An 11619-nucleotide genomic window follows, 5' to 3' on the forward strand; every position below is an offset into this window, starting at 1 on the left:
TTTTTTCGCAATATTTTAAAAATTAGTTAGGGGGGTATCCGGGGTCTCTCATATGTGAGATGCAAATCCAGCATCCCGTATGAATTTAAGAATTGATATATATATATATACGTACAGTTTCCGCTCAACATCCTGGGAATGGCTCGTAAGGCCTTAATATATTTCTTGTTATTAATTTCAACGAGCCTTAAGTCATAATTGTTGAAAATTCACAAATTCTTTATATTTGTCTATAACTTATATTTGTATATTTTTTAAATAAAACTATGCAATTTTGTTTATGCGTATTTTAGTGACACACTGTGGCTCGTAGAGATAATACTACGTCTCTGAAGTGTAAAGATTTCGATTTTCTTCGCAAGACAAGCGCTTATATTTGTGTGTAAATATACGTTCGAGTTACCTATAGCAACAATGTAATGTGTTTTGCGCAGCGGTTTGATACTTGACGTTATAAACTGGTCCAACAGTATGAATAATAAAACGAGCAGGTAATCCATGACCCTGTGTAATTCTTACTTCGCCGGTTCTGCATTCTGCAACGCGAATATATAGTTTGATGAAATTGAAATTATATTCAAACGACGATTGTCGCGAGACAGTTGCACAAATATAAATATATATATGTACTACGCTCATATTGCAGAGTATATCATCCATATTGATGCGAACCTTTTATTTCGTTATATATTTCCATTTTAAGCGCAGAACCAGCTCGGCTAAATATTCTTTGGCACATAGGACTGTTATCATCCATCGTCTCGTTGGTAGGATTTACTACCGCGTCTACTTGCAATATCGAGATATCTCCAGCCCTGTGAAACAAAATTTTTACAATTTTAACACGTACACGTGAAATTTGAAGTGATGTCAAAACCGACGGTACTTTTACTCCATTACTTAATAACGTAATTAAACAAATGTCTTACATAAATGTCTTACCATAACGCGAGCTTGTTGTTAAGTGACGACTGACAAGGAAAGGGACTTATAGCGTGATGCGCCGTTTCTCGGACCGATTCGTAATCCGTGAACCGATGTTGAATTGGATAGTCGGCCCATCGTTTCAACGCAGCCGGCTCCACAATGTCCTCGGCGACACCCAAAGGTTCCATCAGCCTCATTCAGCTGGAAATTCACGTCGTACGCATAAAATGTGCACATTTGCGAAATAAAGAAATTCGTTCGTGCGAACGGAATGTTCAAAAGAAGAGAACGAGGAAACATGTGGAAATCAAATATGTTGTTTTATTTATATAAAAAAAATCTGCAAGAATAACAGAAAGAAAATTCTGAGCTCTCGATTCAAATATTGAATATCGCGCATATTTTCTTGTTTTGAAAAATAATTGCGTTCGTGTGTTTATTGATTGACAAGCTGTATCTACTCTCTAATATTTAATGGAAGGTAGCGGCAGCATATTCCTTTGTTTCCCTATCAGCTGTTTCAATCCCTAACCTAACCTAACCTAACCTCATTTCTGTCTAACGTGCGTCATACGCAGCGCGGTTGTTGACCCGAAAAGGGAGTTCGTGTAGTACATGATGCAATACGCTCAACTTAACTGGCAATACACGCAATTTTGCCAGCGTGAAATTATTGCGAGAAACGTATTTTACAAAAAAATAAATAAATAAATAAAACACTCTCATCTTTAAAATATATATTTTATTATATATATATTATATATATTAGGTCTACCGGGGAAAGTTCTGTCCGTTTTTGGAATAAAACAAAATACAAATTTTTCCAAAAATTTAAGACCATGTTGGATTTATATATAATATAATATTATATATAATAAATATATATAATATTATATTATTTTTTATTATATATTTTATATATATTTTATTTTTATATATATTTTATTTTATTTTTTTTTGTATAATATTCTATTCTACAAAAATATCTGATAAAAATGTTTATTTAATTTTTCTAAGTTTAAGCGTGTAACGTTTTTTTTCGAAAGTTTTATTTATCGCTAAAAAAAATATTCATATTGCCACGTGATGTAATAGGATTTACTAATATCGATTGCATATTCTTCCGTGCTCTTTTATTTTTTGTCTTCTTTGTTTAACCTTAATGATGTTTCGGTTTTTATATTACATCGCTTGGTAGCGATCGAACTGTTTGAAAGTATGCGTCTGTGTATCGTATACGACACACAACACAGAATATACGCGCTGTCGGTAATGGCAAGGAGCCGAGAGACTGGCGCCGTCTGGCTTCGAGCGGATCTTACGTCCTGACAAACCCATTAAAAGCACAGGATCGTCGACCTTACGTAACAGCCGAACGCATTCACATTTGTGTGAGAATAATTTGCACACTCGCGCGTTGAAAAAATGTCGACAAAACTTGATATCCAAAAAGTTGTACAGTTTGTAGTTTTTTTTTTCTTGCGATTTGTTCGAAGCAATTTTACGATTTCATTTGAATTAATCTTTGGTTTGGTCGGCACTTCTTTCAAGAATCCGTAATGATCAATTAAAGTATCAACTTTTGAATTAAAAAAAAAAAAAAAAGTGATCGATCGATTTTTTCGCGGATTAAAAATAAGTTCGAATATAAGTAAAGCGCGTAAGTGTCGAGAGTATAAACGGGCTAATTTGATAAGATAACTTTTATTATTTACGTAATACACACTTGACAAATGTTCGAGTTTCATAAACAGCTTCGCACACACACTTGCCCCGAACGAGCAATCGATACTGCGCATTTGCGCGCGAATCAATTGCTCGTGTTTATTCAGACGAGATACGACTAAAAACACTCGGCAACTATTGCGGGGATTCGCGTATCGTCATTTTGATATATATATATATGTATATATTCGATATGTCTTCGAACCGGCGAGATATTGTTATTTCGAAGATAGAGCGCGTTGTGCGCTCCGACGCGTGAAACAACGCGATTTCGGAACCCTGTGACAACCCGAGTTATTAATTTTCGCTCGATCTGGCTTCGTCAACTATTCGCGAATCGGTTTCGCTATTATCGATGATTCTTCGCGACGTTGCTATAAATAGCATCGGCGTTATCTCATTATTACTTGGAAGGTAACGCGATCGGAGAGTAACGTAGCGGAGAGTTACACCGGCGGCGATGTATGGCATCGCGATTATACGACGCACAAAGTTACGGAAGCGAGTAATAAACGGGAAGAGATATCCGTTTAACGACCTTATCGTCTAATAACTTTCCCGGAGAGAGAGAGAAAGAGAGAGAGAGAAAGAGAGAGAGAGAGAGAGAGGCCGTCGCGTGATAAAGGGTCAAAGTCGCTCGACATGCGAGAAAATAGAGATAACATCGCGTCCACAAGAAAACGCACACGAAATGCGTTTGCGAGCGAGCTGCACAGCCGCAAAACTGAATCGTCACTTAAGGACGTTCTCCGAATTATTGATCTTCCTAGGATTTTCTTTAAATTTGCGATATACATAGTTTACGATCTTATTTACACGTAGCCTTTTTGGATAATAGGGGTGGCAATGTTAAATTCCAAAATATGGAAGATTTAAGTTTCAATTTTTAACATGGATTTCCTATGCCGAGCCTTTGTGAAGTGGGGTTTTTTAAAGTTACTGACGACAATTTTTGTAGGATTTTTTTTTAAAAACAAGTATGCGGTAGCGGAGAGTGTCTTAATTAAAATACGATTTTGAATAATACGGCGAGCAACCCTTGTTTTCAAACTGTAGCTTTTTTTTGTTTTTTTTGGGAGGGGTTTTTTTTTGTTTTGCTGGATTTATGTGCGCTGTGTACCGCAGCTATTTTTGAACTTCTGCGCGGAGTAAGCGAGTCTTAGCAGTGCTGAATAGCTCAACTTAACTTTGTTACAGCAGCACAAACTTACTCGTGAGAAGAGATATTTTAGGTTGCTAACCACTGTATTTAGGTTGCTAACCACTGTAGTCGGAGAACGTCCTTAAAATGCTATAAGTAACGGCACGGGGCTTCGATCTCGCGATTGATACACAACCTCGGACAAATGCGCCGATGATGCGCCTGGCGACGAGAAGCCTTTCCGCGCCTTCGTTGTGTTACATATTCCGTTAGCATCAGGGGCTTCCAAACGAATCCTTTGTGCGCGTGCATAGTCGCTAGCGAAGTGAAAAGACTAGGAAAAAAAAAAGAATCAAATATAAATCGCTGGATATTGACGTAATCGATGGATGTTTTCACAAAGAGCGCTTTTTTTGCCGGAAAATCATAGAATTTTGTTGCAAAAACAAAAACAAAAAAAAAACGGACGCGCACACACGCGATCATTTTCACGTTTCGATTCGGCAGGAAAACAATAAAACCTTTTGTTGCGAATAAATATGCAAATGGCGAATATGAGGAAAACACTAATATATTATTAGGTCTACCGGAAAGTTCTGTCCGTTTTTGGAATAAAACAAAATACAAATTTTTTTCCAAATTTAAGACCATGTTGGAGCAAGATCCTTTTCTGACAACATCGGAGATCGCAGAAAAGATCGCTTAATTCAGCTCAGCAAACCATTTCGGACCATATTCGGAAGATAGGATTGAAAAATTTGGAAAAATTTGTATTTTGTTTTATTCCAAAAACAGACAGAACTTTCCGGTAGACCTAATATATTAGACAAAAGACAATTCTTGTTGGCTGTTCGTCATTGCAATATCAGAGACGAGAAAATGAAAAGTGATTTCTCATTTCCGACAAATATATTAGGTCTACCGGAAAGTTCTGTCTGTTTTTGGAATAAAACAAAATACAAATTTTTCTTACCGTCAATAAACTTTATTAAATAATATAATTGCCATTATTATTAATGATTTCTTGCCAGCGTGAGGGCAATTTGTATATCCCATTTTTGAAAAATTTGGAAAAATTTGTATTTTGTTTTATTCCAAAAACGGATAGAACTTTCTGGTAGACCTAATATATTAGGCAAAAGACAATTCTTGTTGGCTGTTCGTCGTTGCAACGTCAGAGACGAGAAAATGAAAAGTGATTTCTCATTTCCGACAAATATATTAGGTCTACCGGAAAGTTCTGTCCGTTTTTGAAATAAAACAAAATAAAAATTTTTCTTACTGTCAATAAACTTTATTAAATAATATAATTGCCATTATTATATATTAATGATTTCTTGCCAGAGTGAGGGCAATTTGTATATCCCATTTTTGAAAAATTTGGAAAAATTTGGAAAAATTTGTGTTTTGTTTTATTCCAAAAACGGACAGAACTTTCCGGTAGACCTAATATATTTGTGTCGGAAATGAGAAATCACTTTTCATTTTATCGTCTCTGACGTTGCAACGACGAACAGCCAACAGAATTTGTCTTTTGCTCAAATTCATGAGTGAAAATGACATCACGGTGTGCGATTCGTCGCATCGCTTGTTTGTGCCTCGCGCAAAACACAATAACACATTTGTTGTATTCCACTTCTTCTTCGACTTCGAAATTACATTCTAGAATGTATATCTGTGGCCGTGAACGACGAAGAAGCTTTATCATATCGCACGATGACTCAAACCGGATGACGCAAAATAAATATTCACATTTCTTTCGTCGTTTCTTCATCATCTCGAATGGGCGTACGCGCGCGAGAAAACAGCCAGTCGATGTTTATGCGGATCGATGATAATCAATTATTAGGAGAAGTATCGACTTTCCACTCCGTCTTATATAGCGGACAACGGAGTGGAGGAGCGAGGGTGAGAGTATGTCCGAAAAAACTCGAATTGTTTTCCCACTGGTAATTCTCCTTCTTCCGTTCCGATCTAATTTGACGTCTCGATCTTGGTCTCTCTCTCGATTGTTTCATTCATGCTTACAATATAGGAGGTGAAAGTTGAACGTTTTTTAAAATTCCCATCTTCATTTTGTGACATTTTATTATTCCTGGCTCGAAGCGACAACGTAAGAACTTACGACGTAGAATTGCATCGGACAATAACGTATTCAGTGACACATGACGTCATTTCCCCGCATGACAAATCGTTCCGAGGACCGGCTATTGACGAGAGTGCGCAATTACATCGACAAATCGTTAACGCATTGATCTCTTCTCGGAAATGCGAAAAATACAAATGTTTGCAATTGTCGATTGGTTTTTATCGCGCATATGTTTGTTGCAACGAATCATACTGTTGGAAAAGTGAAATAAAACAAATCTTTATAAAATAATAAATTTCGATCGGAAATTTCGCTACAACAAAAAATAAAATCATTCTGATTGAAGTTAATATTAATTTTACAATTACTTTTTTTTTTGTTAACCGTTTTTGTTGTTCGTAACAAGTTTGTTGAAAAGTAACGTGGTTATTTCAAACTTTTTCTTTGTTTTTAATCATCCCCTCGTTAAATGCCGCGTTGTCGGGTAACGGCGATTAGGGTCAATACATCAACAATATCCAACTAACTTCGCAGATATAGCGCTTTGAAAACTCGGATGTGGCGCGCGTAGGTGTGCGCTCGCGTTCCGCATCAACGCGCAATTAACGCTATCAAGGCTTCAAACATCAAACCGAACAGTTCGAGAACGTTTCTGCGTGTTTCTTGCGATAAAATGAAAGAGCGCCGCGGTGACTTGGCACAATGAACCAAGTGCCAAGTGGAAAACGTGCATTCGAGCAATGACCGTATTGCGCGCATAGGAATACGAGGAATATAGTCGGGACGACGACAATGATGATGTAATATATATACGGCGATAGACGATTGTCTATTTCCAAATGTTTGAAATGAGCATCCATAAGTGCTTTCCAAATACTCTAGGCCGACTTATATATCGTTGTGGCCGCGACGACGACGACGACCCGCGCCGTCGTGATTGCCCGAACGAACGTATGACCTAAATCGGAGGATTTCTATTAGAGGCGATCGGATATCGAATTTTAGTAGTACAGAGTAGGATAATACAAAGTGAACGTTAGCCGCTACGCGCGCTTGATCTAATCAACTGGCTCTCACGGTCCGTCTCACATCCTTTTTTTTTTTTTTTTTTTACGAATAACACAATTATCTGAAAAATAAACATTTTTTTTTTTTCAATATTAAATTGAGGATCTTCCTCGGGCTCATGAAGTCTATTAAACTTAATAAATGAATAAATAAGTCTAAAGAGCCGGATGTTGCAGGATGTTGTGCGGAAAATATGTCTTATATGTGTATATACATATATAAGTGAATTCACGTTTTCACACGTGTGATTTTTTCGAATTGAAATTTCAATTCTTAAATTCATATAGGATGCTAGTTTTGAATCTCATATATGATAGACCCCGAATACCCCCCCCCCCCCTAATTGAATTAAAATATTGCGAAAAAAACTCCTCATTTTTTTTTTCCCAAAAAGATCCGTCTCTGCGAGTGACAAACAAGTTTGGTGAATGTTGTGATGATAATTTAACAAAAAACGGAAAAACAAAAAACGGAAAAAATGGTTTCACCGCGAGATAACAATTGCGAGAGTGACAATTGATTCGTTTTTTGAAAACATTCAACTCTGTCATGAGAAATTTAAGCGATTTGAGACGAACGAATTTTACGTTTCCCGTTTCGTCCGACGAAAATATATGGACCGTTTATTTTGAAAGTGGTGTAAGTCCATTTTCTTTTGTTTCGAGAAACTTATAGGTTAACATATCTGTCAATTATGAATTGTGAATTACGTGATATCTCATTTTTTTTTCAAAAATGGACTTACACCACTTTCAAAATAAACGGTCCATATATTCCGGTGTGAAACAATGGATCTCTCTCTGGAAACGGCGGTTGAATCGGAATCTACGGAAACGCGCTTGAGAATCTATCGACGTTTAGACGCCAAATGTGCAAGGCCGAAAATGTATGACCTACATTATCGATATGGCGACCTCCATTGCGATAGATACGACGCGTAGCGCGGCGACACATCGATAGTTCGCGCGCGTGTTTAGAAATATATACAACATCTCCGAAAGAGAAAGAGAGAGAGAGAGAGAAACGGAGGGAAGAAGAGAGAAGGAAGAGAAAACGTTGCGCGAGATATAAATGTGAAATTTCACAAGCAATAATAAAAATGTGAAGATTTGAAAAAACCACGACCTTTAAGTAGTGACGTTTCATCGGTTCCATTAAAAAAAAAAAAAATATTTCCGTACGATATTACACAATTACGTCTCTGCGATTGTTCGATCGTCTCTTTTTTTCCAAATTTCAACCACACTGACCTCAGATCTCGCGATATCATCAGCAACAGCTGCGAAGCGCATCGGCGCGTGGGAATTTTCCAAATCCGAGCAAACAGCAGAGGTCTGTCTGTCGTTTTAAGTTTTATCTCAATTAGATTTCGAAATTCCGAGTGAGAAAATTTATGCGGGCAGAGATTGCTCGATATATATGTAATCTCGAGCTGTTGAGAGCTCGGGGGGAGTTGCGAGCAACAGAGAGTCGGGGGGGGGGGGAGAGGAATCTTTCGAATCTCTCTCGTTGTTACAAAAAAGTGGCGTTCGAAAAAATCTATCCGACGCGAAAGGAACAGAGACACGCGAGAGAGAATATACGTCGCGAGAATTATCGACGTCGACGCGCGCGTCGGTCGTGCGTACCTCCATACCGGTGCCACCGAGCGATGTGCGCGATCAAGGTCGCCGCGCACCGCGCCGCGCGCCGCCGAGCAGTCGATGAGCATCGACTTCTCGACCTTCCGTAATGAAGAAGAGCCTCCGAGCCTCCGTTTAACCGAGGACAACAATTTTACATACGTGGCAGCAGCAAACATTTTTACATCAAGAGAACAACGCCGCCGTGTATATTATGTCAAGTTTCGTTGGAGGAGGTGCGAAGTCGCCGAAACTCCGGACGCGAGAAACAACACGTCCTTCGCGAAAATTATCGCGCTAGAGAAAAACGAAAGACTTACGATATATTTCAGAGGAAAGATATTCGCAATCTCTCTTTCTTATACAGAATTGTGCAAGGAAAACTTGTATAAACGCGATGTGCGCGTGGGAGGCGAATCAAACTGGGCGACGTTGTTTCGAAACGTTTTTTTTTTTTTTTTATCGAAGAGATCTCTGTTGAAACTGAGCGTTTTTTTTTTTTTTTTTTTAATTGAAGGTAATCTTCCGCCGCAATCTTTCCTGTGTGTTGTTTAATAACGTCTCGCAATCGGCTTGCGTGGCAATTGCTTAATCCTCCGTTCAACGCTCGTCGTCGCAACAGCGCGATCTTAGCTGCGTTAATTACGTGTCATTCCGAGCGCGTGTGAATCGCTCCACGATGAGAGTGAGCATGACTGTGGAAATGGACGTTGAGCTAAACGAGATTTGAACTCTCGCGAGATCCGGTTTCGCACTTCTCTTTCTCTCGAAGGAGAGACGCACAATCCGATCGCGCTGTCCGATCTGTCAAATGTTCGTCCTCTCTCGAAAGACTGTTGCGCCGCAATCGGTGTGCGGTCACGTACACTCGCATACCCGCCAAAATTGCGCTCGCTCCCGCCTCGAAGCGAGAAAAACGATCCTTTTCCTTTGTTCCGACGTAGACGAATTTGCATTCTCACCTTTGTCCGTCCGCTTAACCGTTGTGAGAAATACAACGCGCGGTAAGCGGGTCACACAGTCCCTGGTGTCCGGCGCGCGCGAGCGGTTACACCTTCACACAGGAAACACCTGGTCTTCTGGCGGTTTAGAGAAAAGCGGAGAAAAAAACGAGCTGATAGGACGAGGACGGACGAGGAATCTGAGAAAAAAAGATATAGGAACGGATTCTCTTCGATTCTTCACGTCGGGAACGTCGTCAGCTCTGAGGCTTCCTCGAGCTGATCTCGTGAGCGCGGCGCCGAGTATGAACTCGCCACGACGACCGACCGTACCGTCGCATTCGTGCGCGAACGCTTGACTGACAGACGGCCTTGTCGGCCGGAGCCGATCGGTACAACACGGCGGCAGTGCGACACCACGGAGCGCGCGTGCGGGTCTTCTATGTTAGGCGCTAGGTACGCGTTCGTATGTACCTGAAGTCAGACGCTTCCGACTGGAACGCAGCGATGTATAACATCGCGCGATGAATCGGTTCCGTTAGAGGGACAGAAAGCTTTCCCCTTCCACACGCTGTTACGCCGTTTACCACAACCGGCCGACCAACGGCATTGGACAGCGGCTGAAAGGGCGCGTGGAAGGGGAATCCCTTTAACGGAGTCGATTCATTGTACCGTGTACTGTTGAAAAGAGAGAGAGAGAGAGAGACGACATTTGCGCTCGTACACGAATGTGAACACACACAAATGTGTTTTAATATATTACGTAAAAAAATATTTTTATAAACCAATCACGTGATCTGTCACTTACGTCACAAAAGAATTTTTTTTGTTGTTTTTTAGAGACTATATTTTTTATTTGATAGAACATGTGGGGCGTATAAAATTCTAGTTCGATCTTATTTGATTTTTATCAATGAATCGAAATACTCATCGAGACGGTAACAAGAAGAAATGCCACGCCGACAATTTCAATAATTTTCTCACGCGACGTGTTATCTAGATCCATTTTTGTTTTCACGAACTTTGTGAAGCGAGGTTCGAATCTCGCCGATAAAATACCGAACGCTTCGAAGCGAGAGAAACTTCTTTCTCACCGAAAGAGTTTCCGATTACAGAAATACTTATCAGTAGCATGTGGTGGTTTATCTACTGAAACTATATACTCGGTGTCGGGTACTACTTTATCCGCTGTAGACATTTCGATGTTGAACGAAAAACTGTTGTTTATATCCGTTTATTTACACTTTTAATTGTGGAGCTACTCGTGCGAATTTTTTTTTAGTTTTTTATATATTCACTTTTTTATAGTTTATAGTAATTATTTAAAAAGCGGACTTCCTCACCGATTTCAATGAGATCGAAATATGTTGTTAAGGACGTTATTCTGAACAACTTTTCCCTATACATGTTACCGCCGGTCGGCTTTCGTTTTCGAGTTATAAACAAAAGTAGGTTATTACAAATTTATTACAAATATTACGATTATCTCTGAAAGTAATCACGTTATGGGAAAAGTTGTCAAACAAGAAATGTAGGAAATTCGATTTTCTATAAAAAAGGTTATGATATTCATTTACCTAGCTCCAATCGTTTTTATGTTAGAACGTTAAGTCCATTGCATTTACGTATATATTACAATGCGTAACGTGATGCGTGATAATCCCAATAAACTCGAGTTGAAACAAACACAAGTTCAGATCAATTGTTGCACAAAATTATTTTTTTTTATGTTCGCGTTGTAAGCGTATATGCAAGGGGGGCTGCGCCCCCCTACAAAACCTAACTTAACCCTAACCTACACTCTTCTTTCTGGATTCCCTCTCGCAAAATTTCCACAATGGTTAATTTATGTTATTACATATCTATGTTACTAATATCAATAGAAATGAGTAAAACTTTTTTGATAATTTTGACATGAAGTGAATGTAATCGGAAGTCGTATTCGTTAATTAAATTCTTCGTTTTTTTCTTAACGGGGGGAGCAGGAGGGAAGGGCGAAGCCCCTCCCACTGCGAGGGGGTAGCCCCCCCTGCCTACACGTGTTACACAAAAAACATATTAACTTAAGAAATCGACACAATGTTGGAAAATTAGTATTCAATTATG

General features: G+C 39.1%; 1 protein-coding gene across 1 annotated transcript in view; it reads right to left on the reverse strand.

The window, feature by feature from the left end:
- Window positions 1-9887, reverse strand: part of LOC109856757 (protein GDAP2 homolog) — a 26694-nt gene extending 16807 nt beyond the window's left edge. Inside the window, exons 1-4 of the mRNA XM_020432383.1 lie at window positions 9535-9887; window positions 943-1128; window positions 673-815; window positions 404-536 (exon numbers count right to left, since the gene is read on the reverse strand). Of these exons, the coding sequence (XP_020287972.1) occupies window positions 404-536; window positions 673-815; window positions 943-1124 (458 nt within the window). The 5' untranslated portion in view covers window positions 1125-1128; window positions 9535-9887. The remainder of the gene's footprint in view (window positions 1-403; window positions 537-672; window positions 816-942; window positions 1129-9534) is intronic.
- Between the last annotated feature and the right edge of the window lie 1732 nt (window positions 9888-11619).

Source organism: Pseudomyrmex gracilis, unplaced genomic scaffold (genome assembly GCF_002006095.1).
Source record: "Pseudomyrmex gracilis isolate BER0280 unplaced genomic scaffold, ASM200609v1 scaffold_133, whole genome shotgun sequence".
Taxonomy (NCBI): Eukaryota; Metazoa; Arthropoda; class Insecta; order Hymenoptera; family Formicidae; genus Pseudomyrmex; species Pseudomyrmex gracilis.